This window comes from Paroedura picta, chromosome 8, assembly GCF_049243985.1.
Source record: "Paroedura picta isolate Pp20150507F chromosome 8, Ppicta_v3.0, whole genome shotgun sequence".
NCBI classification, from domain to species: Eukaryota; Metazoa; Chordata; class Lepidosauria; order Squamata; family Gekkonidae; genus Paroedura; species Paroedura picta.
In genome coordinates this window covers 85629281-85643264 of record NC_135376.1, presented here as the reverse complement: position 1 = coordinate 85643264, position 13984 = coordinate 85629281, and the positions used below count along the sequence as shown (strand labels likewise).

At 42.8% G+C, this 13984-nt stretch overlaps 1 protein-coding gene across 3 annotated transcripts in view; it reads right to left on the bottom strand.

The window, feature by feature from the left end:
- The window catches only part of ARID5B (AT-rich interaction domain 5B), a 259355-nt gene that overhangs the window by 32353 nt on the left and 213018 nt on the right, over positions 1 to 13984 (bottom strand). For all 3 annotated transcript variants that reach the window (XM_077350726.1, XM_077350725.1, XM_077350727.1), the window contains one exon: positions 3080 to 3177. In XM_077350726.1, coding sequence (XP_077206841.1) covers positions 3080 to 3177 — 98 coding nt within the window. The remainder of the gene's footprint in view (positions 1 to 3079; positions 3178 to 13984) is intronic.

Sequence of the window (13984 nt, the reverse complement as noted above, 5' to 3'; positions counted from 1 at the left end):
ACAAGACAATTTAACGTGTGGGGCAGTTTCAGGGCATTGAATTCTCAATTTCTTTCCTCATCTGCCTTTGTACTTTAAATCCACACTAGCCTAGAAGAAGAAGAAGAAGAAGAAGAAGAAGAAGAAGAATTGGTTCTTATATGCCGCTTTTCCCTACCTGAAGGAGGCTCAAAGCGGCTTCCATTCGCCTTCCCATTCCTCTCCCCACAACAGACACCCTGTGAGGGAGGGAAGGCTGAGAGAGCCCTGATATCACTGCTCGGTCAGAACAGTTTTATCAGTGCTGTGGTGAGCCCAAGGTCACCCAGCTGGCTGCATGTGGGGGAATGCAGAATCGAACCCGGCTCGCCAGATTAGCAGTCCGCACTCCTAACCACTACACCAAACTGGCTTAAGCCAGATACTGCTTTTAAGAACACTACAAGTTCAACGTGCTTTTGGTGCCACTATTGAAAACCTGGGCCTTTTCCACTCCTAAGTGTTGCTGCTTTCCCCCAGGAGAGTTGAATCTAGGGTTGGGCGCTTCGGCATCTGCCAGAAACAGCTAGCCCCACAGGGGCTCACTGCTTCAGGCGCGAATGGCTCCTTCGGACACCGAAGCGCCCAACCATCCCATCCTAATGCTCCCACTTCGTGGCGCGCTTTCAACAAAAGGGCATTTATGTCAGGGATTTCTTTTTGTGGATTAAGATTTGACCCTCCCCGTGTATTCCACACTTCCTCTGAAAAGGGGTTGTGTCATCGCTTGCCTTGTGAGCGTTGGAACCTTTGTGCATGCGCACAACATTACGTATGCAGTAATGTTATAATGTAACATTGTAAACAAGGCTGGATGCATTATGGGTTGCTGCCATTTCAAAGATCCCCTGGTCCTCCTTAGTTGCCAGCTACGGAAATGGCCAGTGAAGATTCCCACAAAATCCTAATGTAAATAGTATTCCGTTTGCTATTGTTGAACTGGATGTACCGATTTATAACAGTTATTCAAACTTAAATGGACTCCGGGGAATGGTAGAGGACAGGAAGGCCTGGAGGATCATTGTCCATGGGGTTGCAATGGGTCATATACGACTTCACACCTAACAACAACAACATTCAACAATTATGAAGCACATTAGATGTGTCACCATGCACTTTTTGTAAAAATGTCTGGATGTATTTTGGGGAACGGCATTGTTGCCTCCTTCTTAGTCGCCTGCTAAAAAAAATGGCAGGCAATTTTCAAACTGAATACACCAGTTCTTAACAGTGTTATTCAATATGTTTCAAGCACACTAAATGTGTTGTCCTGTCCTTGGCTAGCGATGGAACCTCCTTTCTTTTCTTTCTTTTTTTTTGCATATGCTGTAATGATATAGCATCATAACACTGTAAACCAGCGGTCCCCAACCTTTCCGGGGGTGGGGGAGAGCCAACGGCCCAGACACCGAGCACATGCGGCAGCTGAGCGAAAACGCGCATGCGCAGTTGCCGCACATGCGTGTTTTCGCCAGCAGGGGGCGCAAGCTCGCATGCGCAGAATCTACAGGCAGGTTACTGAATGCTCCCCCCTCCTTGATAAGTTCAATTACAATGGATAGAGCCAAGGCTCCACAGTGATCAATGGGATTTAAGAGGCTTTTTGCATGATTGATTTCTGTGGGACCAAGTAACTAACTTTCTTTCTGAACTGTACCCATGGGCTGCTGGATTGCAATAGGAGTTGTAGAAAACACAGTCCATTCCTATCTTTGTGGATCCTTTCATTTCCATGGCTCTATCCAGGCTTCCATTTCTTGGTTGTGCTATAGTCAGACTGCTTTAAACATTTTAATTGATGTTTTTTAAATCTCTGTGTGTTTTTTCCTGTTCCGCTTTTAAATGTTTTAATGATGTGGTGTTGTTTGGTTGTTGTTTTTTAATGGTTTTAAAATGTGATTTCATCGCATACGCTTTAAATTTGTTAGCCACACCTTGGTGGCCGTTGTGTGTAGAAAGTAGGGTTTGCCAGTCTCCATGTGGTAGTTGGACAACTCCTGCTATTCCCCAAGCACTTAGAGAAAACAGGCACTTTGGAAGCCAGACTGTAGCATTATACCCCACTGAAACCCCTTCCTTTCTTGAACCCTGGCCTCCCCAAGCTCCTCCTCCCAGTAATTTCCCAACCCAGAGTGGTGTTTTCCACACCAGGATTTAAGTTTGCAATTGTCACTTTAATTGGGATGGCTAAGAGCTCACCCTTCGAATAAAGCATGTATGTCCTGTGTGTCTAATAAAAAAAAAACATGCCATACTTGTAGATGGTGATAAACAAAACACTTTCTTGGCCCCTAAAGGCAGCTAGTTAGCGATCTGGAGCATGAGATCACATTGCTTATTTCAGAGCTTGAAAGCACACATATTTTATTAATGGCTCGCATTTTTCTCAGAATTCTTCTAAGGATGCATCACAACTGTATCGTGTTATCTGATGTACCCTGGATACCAAAGCTTTGGAAACTATTATTAACTCAGAAAAGGGTATAAAATCAATGCTTATAAAATAGTGAGTCTGTTGCACTTTAGAAAGATAAATGGCTGTCAGCTGCGGGAAGGGAAGGAGAGAACATTAAAGGTACAGGGACAAAGAATTCTCCCCCCCCCCGGCCCCCCGCAACTTATAATGGTAAGAACACCCTTACTAATTTGAAATGGCCAGATTGCTTTCCACAGATCTGGAGCAGGCTTTTAAAAACAAAACAAACCATCACACGCCAATTCATAATTATGATTTCCTCAAGCTATTGTCTGTTTTGTTCTTTTCTAACAGCTTCTAAAATGAGAAGCGAGAGTAAAATGAAGGTATGAAACAGAAAATCAGATGACAGATTTGTTTGCTTTGCCATCAGACACACACACACACACACACACAAACACACACGGAGGTTTAAATTACAGTATATTATAGGGCTGGGCTGGTGCTGGAATACTTACTATTCCTCTGCAAGAAGTCTCCCTCTCTCCCTCACCCCACCCACCAAAGTCTTTCCAAAAGGCTTTGAACATTCTCCAAATGACCCCCCCCTTTATTAAACACGCATTTTAATATTTGTTATCTTACCTTTCATAATGTCTTCGAGTACATGTGGCTGCACTTGTGCTTCCAGGGTTACCACCTAATTCATCATAAATATGTTTCCATTGTCGCCGGGCTGTTATCTGCAAAAATGGCCATGGAAAATTTAATCTTGTATCTTTACAGATTTCGTCCCCCCCCCCAAACCCCACAGCATTTGAGATCACAGCAACAATCGGCAAATTTAGAACAGCATGTCCCAGAAGCACAACTAAAGTCCCCGTCTTGATGAGGTGTATATGTATCTATGGTTCTTTCAGCAAAAGATGACATCTTGCACATTTGTTTCCCATAAATCTACTTTTGTTTTTGGTACAATTCGGTTTTACTGCTGTCTCATTATCCACCCATTTTGTTATTTCGTGTGTACAATTTCTTGAAAAGGAACTTCAATCAACTGAGGGCCATTAACTATCGAAATGTATGCAGACAAATCCCTTGGTAAATTATGAAAATGAATCTCAAACTAAGCACAAATAATGATTACATAGTTATTTTAACCGAGTTAGTGAAAAACGAATCCACTGCAAGCCCTTAATCCATCACAGGCTCCCCTAAATCCACACAAAAACACGGTCTGTAACTCTATATGTTACAAGCTGTTTATTTTCATCCGCCTGTGTCAGTAAAATATATAGATCAAATGGTAATGAAATCTAAACACTCTCCAATGTTAATATTTAAGCTATGTCCTATACTTGGCCTAATGGAAGAAAACAAACATCTTGTAAAATATTAAGTTACACTTCATGGTTGGGAGGTGAGGGTGGGGGGAGGTTCACTGGGGTAACTATTAGGAACCGGTTCAAGAAACGTACAGAAGATCTGGTCACAGAATGATTCTGAATGCTACTGCTATTTTTTAAAGCTTGCAAGCCTGAAAAAAAGAAGAAGATAAATGAGGGATAGGAGAGGCAAAGGATTTGACCCTTTTCTACATGTTGGGGAAAGGGGGGGACATGCTTAGTGAAAATTGCAGAGTACTGATGGGGACAATCGCTGGAGTCATTTTTGTGGAATACTGTAACACTTAATATAGTCAAACCTACAGGCTTCTTTATAGACACCCACAGTGCTTGCCAGGGGAGTTCACCAAAGAGCCAAAGGCAATCAAACAAAAACAAATATCAAAACTTGCAATTTGGGGCCTGTAATTTTAATCTTAAAAAGAGAAGATGAGTGGAGCGGTTAAATATTATAGGGTAAATGGTGCCTTCACTCCTCTGCATAAAGATAAAATGCTTCCTTTGCAGAAAGCATGCTTCAAAAACAAAAAGACATGTTATTTGATAATGTTATAATTTCAGAGAAACATCCTTGAAGCATATCTTTGTTTTGGTCTCATTAGACACAACCGCCGCCTACTTCTAGCCGCCAATTAAATCAAAATGCCAATTTGTTCATAAATAGTTTGAAATGCTTAAAACTTTGATAAATCTGTCTTTTACATAAGAAAACTGAATATTACTTTGATAAATCTCTCTTGTATGTGAGAAACCTGAATATTACAACCGACATCTACAGTATGGAGTTTTTATTTATAGAAACAGTTTAATTAACATTGTGATTACATGTATACATCTTTTCTTTTCGGCTAATATATGACAATATACGTGCAGAACTGAATCTTGGCCCAAGACAGAATGGTGGTTCTTGGATTCTGTAATCTTTTACTGTGATCTCCATATAAAAGAATAGGACTATATACAGTGTTTGGAGCTTTACTTTTTAGGACCCATATGTGTGTGTATTTATTTGACCGAAGAAGAAGACCCTAAGGTCAAAAGGCATCTGGTTGTTAGTCATATGATGTGCAACCAATGATGTTAATATGGGAAATTGTATATACAACATTTTAGCTTGCTGTAAATGAAAATGTATGTTTTTAGATGGCGGATGGTGATGGGATTTTAAATAACTGCTTATCTGGTTTTTATACTAATAAATAATCTTAATTGTTTTATAGTTTTAACTCTCTATAACTTATGCTGTTAACTGCCCTGAGCTGGCTTTCGGGAGGGGCGGTATATACATTTAATAATAAATAAATAAATAAATGTATTTTAAATCTGATTTATGTGCACTAGATCGGTGGTCCCCAACCACAGGCCGCGGCTCCCTCTCCCTGCCCCCCCCGCAGTAAGAAACTTCCCAGGCCGCAAGCTTGCGGCCCGGCAAGCTTCTTACTGCGGGGGGGGAGGGAAGCAGGGCCTCGCATGCATGGCCGAAAACGCACATGCGCAGCACTTTTGCGCATGTGTGAAAGTGCCGCACATGCACATTTTCGGCCGCGCATAGCACATGCATGGCATGCGCGGCCAGGTAATTGCCCTCCCTGCTGCCGCCAGTCCCCAACCTGAAAAATTTCAGCCTGAAAAAGGTTGGGGACCACTGCACTAGATAACAAATCATTTTATTTTAATCTCTTTTTTTCTCTCTCAAACTTCGGGTTCCTAACACATACACACCATAAGCCATTTAGCTGTCATGCATGTATTGTCAGGATACTATCTGCAAAGAATACACATTCCCTGCAAATGAATTTCGTTACCAGCAAAGCATTGCTATGCAGAATTACTCCCGTCTAAATCCATTGAAATCAGCTGCTTAGAGTGGAATGCATGGAAAATCTACTAGCCCATAGGATGTACCACTCGCAAACCTCTTGTTTTATCCTCTATATGTGGAAACCTAAATGTACAGTGCATGACCTGGGGCCATTATGCATGGCCGCCGAAACAGCAATTTCGGGTCACATGGAAAACGCGGAGGGGGAAGAAACGAAGCAAACCGCATATGAACAGGATGGGACGCAACAGCGGCAAAACCCAGAGTAACCGATTATGCACACAGTGACCCCGGCGCCGCTTCTGGCTGCGCCCCGGTCACCTGGAAGCTGCACTTTCTTCCATGTTTCGCTAATGCGGCTTTTTCAATGGCATGCACTGAATCAGCAGCCGGTTGCAGCCGGCTCCGTGCGTTATCGGTGATTTTAGTCGCCGCCATTCCACCACGAATGTGCGCTATCCCCCCTGTGCATAATGGGCCCTAGAGATGCCAGACTCCATGTGGAACCAGGAAATCCCTTGGAGCACTTGGTGGTCCTAGTAATCACCACAGCCAACCCACAGAAATTCACTTTATATTATAGGTGCAAACTTGAGATCTTAATAAAAAAACAAAAAACCTAACCCCCCTCATCAGATCTCTGGGATACAGGAGGTAGCAACTAAGAAATTCAGGACAAAATCACAGTGCGAACAATCCCAAATCTAAACCCATTCCGTGGACTTAGATGAGTACAGCTCAGTCGATGATAGCATTGTATGTTTAAGGATGCCGGGGGTGGGGCTGGGGGTGGTGTCAAAACAGATCTTGAAATAATTGTGGAAGAGTACGAGTCCAAGTCCACAAAAAGGGGAGAAATAAAATGCCACAAAAGCCAATAAAAGCTCTGCATTCAGGGCTTCTGTGCCAAGTGCTATTTTAGTTCTGAAGATCAAGGTAAAAATGGACTGTGCTCTTTCAATTAAAACTGAATCACTCCAAGATAAATGCACATTTTAGAAGAAGAGATGTCCTTCTTCCCGATCGGTTAACATTAATTTTTAAGGCGTGGAAATGTTCAATAGAACATTCATTGTCTAATCCAAATTCAATTTGTTTTTGGCAGTCACGCTTGCTCTGCAATCAATAGACCAGTTTCACTTATTTACCAAAGTGACTGTGCTAAGTTATGCTGACGTGGTGCTGAAATACCCACCGTTCCTGGGAGTCTTGACACCATGTTTTATTTAACTTCAAAAACAAGCACTTAAGCCTGACATCATCTTCTAAGAGGTTGAGAACAAAGCAACAACTTCTGGAAAATTCACAAATCCCTGCAGCCATTCAAATCTAACTTTTTCCATTATTTTTTCCATTATTGATATATTTAGGGAATTTATATGCCATCTCTCCAGAGACTAGCCCAAGGAAGCTTATAGAAAAAACCAATACCACGAAGACCATAAAAACAAAATAAATTATCAACATTTGAAATAAGCTATGTATGGGCTTAAAAACATTATCAAAGCACTACTAGCACCCCCAAAATATTCAAAGTATGCATATCAAGAATCTGCTCCTTTTCATGTCTCTGTACTAAGGAAGATGTTAAAATGATATGCGGGTGGTACACCTTACATTCAACCATACCAGGCCTGTATCACTTGTAACTCAGCCAGACAAATACTGGTCACGTTCAGAGACCAGGAGTCAGGAACCCAAAAGTTGAGCTGCAAAACAACATCAAAAATATCATTTCAAATATTTATTAAACAAAGTGCATTGATACAATGTTTTAAAAACAGAGTAAAAACAACACATATCTAACTGCACATGACAGAATAGACCAAATGCGTTTCGACCCACAGGGGTCATCCTCAGTGGTCAAATTATTGTGTGACATGCTCTTTTGTAGAAGATCAAAATCTAAAGGCTGGCTGGCTGGCAAAGAAAAATCTGTTCAGTGTAGCCCCAACTGGTGTTTCTAAAGTATCTGATTTGGAGCCCACCTTCTCAAGTATGTATTATCTGAGGCCACAACTCTCAGCTTTTGCCTAACTTTACACCAAGACTGCATTTCCATGTGTGCCAGAAAAAGCTTTCTGACCACTGAGGAAGACCCCTGTCGGTCAAAATGTGTTTGGTCTATTCTGTCACATAGATATGTGTTGTTTTTACTTTGTTTTTAATACATTGTATCAGTGCACTTTGTTTAATCAATATTTTGATTATTTTTAAATATCGTTTTGCAGCTCAACTTTTGGGTTCCCAACTTCTGTTCAGGTTGGGTTTTGGTTTCCTTTTTCTGGTTTTCTATATTCAGAGACCCCCAAAACAGCTCAGTAAACTATGTTTTCCTGTCTGTCTGAAAGTGCAAAAATGCAAGTGGGAGTAGCCAAGCACGAGGAAACCATATTTATATGACATTACCGGGACCGCATTAGACTTGGTGGTTCACAGGTTGTGCGAATCTTGACTATACAACTGTTTCTGCCCAGTGGACATGGATAAATATGCTTGTGACTACAGTAGCTTTCACGTCAATAAAAAGGTTATCTACTCCTCATTCTAGCTGATCTTTTAAAACAGCGGTCCGAAACCTTTTTTGCGGTGCGGACCGCTGCCGATGGGTGAGGGGAGAGGGCGACCCATGGCCCTGCGCATGCATGGCTGTCCCGCGCATGCGCGCACGTGCTGACCAGTCGTGCATGTGCGTTAGCCCCAGGCGGGGCCGCAAACGCATATGTGCGGGCATGCCACACATGTGTGTTTGTGCTCCCAGCGGGGGCACAAACGTGCATGCGCGGCGGCTCTATGCATGCGTGTTTGTGGCCCCGCCGGGAGCAAATGTGCATGTGCGACTGGTCCGCACATGTGCGACTGGTCTGCGCATGCGTGTTTACGCCGACAGCATGCTGCTTCGGCAGGCGATTTGGTTGTGGCCCGGCGAGCTTCTCACTGCAGGAGGGGACAGGGAGAGGGAGCTGCATCCCGGTACCGAGGCCTTCGCGGCCCGGCACCGGACTACATCCCGGGGGTTGGGGACCACTGTTTTTAAATATCTGGAGTGCAGTCTTTGCTCCAATGGCTCAAGCCGAAGAAGGCAAAACCAGCATTCTGCCTTTCTGTAGTGTATTGCAATGGCAGGAACTCATTATAGGCCTCCACCCTCACTTTACCTGTGATTGAAACGAGTTCATCAGGGATGCAAAACCTAACTTAAGAATGGGTTTACAAAACATAAGAAGCACGCTGGGGAATACTCCCTGTATTTTTCTCGGCTAGCCAAAACTAAAGCCGTCTGCATGGTGTTAATAGCACAGGCACATTACAAAACTGCTTGGCGTAGGATCTTCTATACAAAATCATTCTTTCTAATCTTTCTGAATCTGCTAAGGCTGTAATAATATATGATGTTTATAATTTAAGCGTTTATTTGGAGGCTCATGACTATTAATAACAATTTTGTCTCGCAGGGAGCACCAATCTCTCCATGGGAAAAGGAGTATAACAGAACAGGGTAGCACTTGCCTGCTGTATTTATTTATTTATATTTATTTAGACTTTAGACTTCTGTGCTGCCAGCCCCACGGTCACCATCTTTTGGCGGCTTACAAAATTAAAAATACACAATAAAATCAGTAACATTAAAATGAACCATAAAATAGCCTTGCAGCAGCATACAAGATTAAAACACAATATTAGTCACAATTAGTTCTGGCTGAGATCTTTTGGGTTCTATTTCCTATTATTTCTGAATTTATTGTCTTAAAAACACAATTGTGTTGGGATTTATTGTGATAAAAACAAGCAAAGTTCCTACTTATGGGGCAACTTTTAAACTTTGCTCTTCTTGAATGGGATTCTTCATGTCAAATTAAAACCGGGGGGGGGAGGGGGGTACATAATTTAGAGCCATGCAAGATTGCAAGAGATTCTTTTACTTCCATCTCTAAATACAGACCTATATAGATGCTTTCAAATTCCAGTTTCGTAAGCAGTTGATTTAAACAAATAAAGGGGTCCTTCAGTGAAATGAGAGGGTACCTCAGTGAAATGAAGGGGTATTAGGACAGTATGCCATTTACTTTTCTTATTTTGATTAACAAAACTGATTGTTCAGAAGAAGGCAGAAGGAAAGAGAGGTCATGCTTTACTAACAGAAACTCTTCCATAAATAAATGCTTTGCAACATCCATGTAAAGCCACCAGGAGATGTCATCCTGAGATCTGGGCTGAGCTGCCACCAATATGGAGATTACACTCATTTCTATCTTGCACCACCAGTCGATCCCAGGCAGCTTATGGAAACTGTGAACAGACAGTTTTGGTATGGATGAGGACTAACCAGCTGAAACTCAATCCCAACAAAATGGTGGGGTACGGTGTGTGTGTGTGTTTGTGTGTTTGTGTGTGTGTGTGGGGGGGTGTAATCTGGAAAATGGGATATCCCTGTTCTGGATGAGGTTGCACTTCCTTAAATGAAGTCTATAGCTTGGGAGGCTGCAGGAACTGGCCCTCCAGTTGAATGGACAGGTGGCAGTGGTGGCCAGAGTGCCTATCACTGGCTTTGATTGGGGAGCCATTTGCAGCTCTTCCTTGGCAGAAAAGTTCTTGCCATTGTGCTGCATGCTCTGGTTACGTCTACATTAGATTACTGTAATTCACTTTATGTGGGGCTGCTCTTGAAGACTGTCTAGAAGCTAGAGTTGATACAGAAAGCTGCAGCCAGTGTTTTGACTAGAGTGGGTCATAAGGACCATCTCTGAAGTCTTGCTCCATCTACACTGGCTTCTATTTTGCTTCCTGGCTCAGTTCAAAGTGCTGGTATTGGTCTTTACAGCTCAGTATGGCCTGGGACCAATATCCCTTAAGGACCACCTTCTCCCATATGAACCCATTTGCTCATTCTGGTCATCCTCGGAGGCCCTGCTTCAGTTGCCCTGCCATCTGCGGCTAGATGGGCAATGACCTGGGAAAGGGCCTTCTCTATCGTGGCACCAAAACCTTAGACTCCCTACCTAGGGAGATCTGTCTGTCTCCCACTATTGGTGTCTTTTGCCAGCAGACTTTTTTGTTTCGTCTGGCATTCTCCAATAGCATTATCGGCTCTCCTTCTAGCGCTGTGCATTTATGTGTTCTTAATGGAACTGAATCTTCACATTTTAACCGTACTGTTAATTGTTTAGATGATTTTATATTTGCCATGCTGGGGATCCTGACTGGGTAGAAAGGTGGCATAAAAATGTTTTAAATAAACAAGTTCTCAGCAGGAGCCAGGTCATCATATGAACACATCTGGGCTAAATAGAACTGTTTTGGTACTCATATGTACTTTCTACGCTTCTAGATGCCCTGCTTACAAATATATAGGTTTATGTTATTAGCTACACAGCAGACCACCAAAGAACTATAAACCTCATTTCAGTTGCTGGCATTCCCTAGTCCTAAATACATTATTCAGAACTAATAAGAACTGGTCTAATGTGTTTGGACCGGTGAGCTGGGAAGCTCCTGGTTCACATTTCAGCCTCGAATTCATTATATGGCCGCAGCAAGTCGTAGCTTATCAGCCTTAGCTCTTTCCCTGCAACAGAGGGATAATTAATACCTTAGAGGAATGCTGAGAGAGTGGATGAGAAGAGCTTTGAATACATACACAGGAAATAAAATGGTTCTGGAAGCAACAGGTTGCAAAAAACAAACCGGGGTCTTATATTTTTATAACAAAAGAAGAAGGGAAATATGTCAAAGTTGCTTGAAACTTTTAAAAGTGTTCTTTACCTGCCTTATCTCCATAACCTGTCCTTATTCTGTGGCCGCCTAAGGCCATGTCCAGACGACAGCTTGCCACAAGGTGCTTTTGGGGATGGAGGGCCAGTAAAGCAAGGTACGAGCTAGTCTAGTGCAATGTTTGGGGCAGCAACTGTTCTATTGCGTCCCCCTAGCAAGGAGTAGCAGAGAAGCAACTGGCATAGCCTCTTTGGAGGCCTGTGGATACGGGTGACAGCTAATTTTGCATGCTCCCCTTCTTGAAAACCCAACCAATAGGACGCACCCAATCACACTATCTTGCATTTATGTCGTGAAGCATCCCCCACTGCTCTAAGACCGAGGACTCAAGGGGCAAACAAGGAAAGGCTTATTTTCCACTGGAAGAAAATGGACTGGCATTTCTGCTTTCTCTAAGGATATAGTAGCGTAATGCCAACAAAGATTGCTACAGCCAGCTGCACAACAGCTGATCTCGCAACAGGTTCCACTGGGCCACAATACGCTTCACGGCAGCCTCACGTGTCAAGCTGCAGCCATTCCAGCCGATTCCTGCTCAGAACTTTCAGCCCCCTTTCTTCAGACTGGCTACCGACCCTTTCTTCATCCCTGCCACTTGTTTGATCAGCTCAGTCTGCTCCAAAGACAGGGAAGAGAGATTCCCAAGTCATTCAGAAATACATCCTCAGCCATTAAGGCACACTGGTGTTCTTTTATCAAGCCCCACATTCCTCATTCGCCTGTTGGGCGAAACCTGGCCCATCCCCACCAATGAAGACTGCAAAATTTATTCCACAGCATTTTGTATATAAGCTATCAGTAGTAAAGCTCCATGTTCAGAGATAATATCCCGTGCTAGGGACACGCAACGGCAAAACATGTCACCTCCATGTTTTGCTTTTGAGCTTCCAGAGGTATTAGATTAGCTGATTTAGAGACACAGAATAGTGGACTCAATGAAACTTGATCCAACACGCTCTTCCTCAAAGCTGTGTACAGGCTTACAAAATGCAGCCATAACTTTGCACCCCACTGAAAAACAAGTGTCCGTTCAATTTAAAAGCGGCCCTGAGCCAACAGCGTAATGAAGATCAAGCAACAAGACGAACGCCGCAGTCAATGCAAATTACAAGACTACCTTGAACACAATCAGAATATCTTTGGAAAAGGTGGCAGGGTAGATATCCCTTGATTTTAAATTATGAATGACACTCGGAATCCTTGTTTTGAATTCAACACGAAAGGACGGGGGGTGGGGGGTGGGGAATACCTCCAGCAGTATTCCTTCCAGAATGCTGATTTAACATTGCCTTAGAGGGAAACAAGCCATTTATTTTGAGTCATCGCAAAGGGTTTTTCTACACTTAGATTTTCCAGTCTGACACAGGCAAGGCTTCAAGAACAAGGAGATGTCCAACTGCCTCTGTTTTGGGCTTTCTTTCACGTCTGAAATCTGCATTCATTCATTTGAAGGGTGAGTCTGCATGTACAAGTTGAGCGTCAGGGATAGTCAATACTTGATTGGCAGGAGCACGTGCTAACATGAAATCTTAATAAAAGACCCCTTTCACATTGTCATTTTAAACTGGTTGTTATCCACTGCTTGGCCGATTCCTTGTAAAATGACATGAAGGAGCCTTCAAAACCATATTTAAGGGCACTTCTGCATTCTAGTTTTCTTTGCTTGTGCATCCCTATTATTCCAGGTTCCCTCCCCCCTTTACCACGTGTTTTGTTATCTCTAGTGGTTGATTCAATATTATATAGCTATATGCCAGGCATACAAACCTACAGTTTAAATCTGCAAGGAGATAATCTGCCTAACGCACTGGGTCCCAGTAAGAGTTGAGCTGTGGCTCCTTTGCAGTTCTATCTTATTATTACTGCTATTATCATGTTGGAGTTATTATTGCTGTATTGTTATTGCTGTTGTCACATGTGTTTCCTTATGTTATCTGTACCTGTTTCTTGTTCCCTGTAAACCGCCCTGAGCCTTCGGGGGAGGGGGGTATATAAATATAAATAAATAAAATAAATTTTAAAAAATATGCCAGACATACAAAGTTGTAATATCAAATTGACTACTAGAGGGAGCAAACCTTTTGAAGGAACACCCTGCCCCCAAAGCAACAGAGGCAGAATAGCTATAGCAATTAATATAAAAAATGCAAAAGAGCTTGAAATATCTAAAGAGCTCTGCCCATTTCAGACCATGCCACTTTCTCCATGCCTTTTTTGCTATTCAAGCTTGGAGCTGCAATCTGAAAGCTGGCAACACAGCACTGAATTATGATATTAGTTTAACACTATAGCACAAAAGGTAGACCGTACCCCCCCCATGCCGAAATAGAACATGCTGCAAAAGGTGTGTGTGTGTGGGGGGGGGGGAGTAGAACTTTCAGAAGCACCACAGACAGTCCAACGCCACACTACAGAAACTCAGAAGTGCAAATAATACCTGACAATGGAAGAAAGATGTTTTAAAAAATCAGCTCAGACCCTCCTGCAGGGGCTACTTGCTGGGCAGGTCTAACCCTGATCTCAACAGCAGCAACAACAAAAAGTGACTAT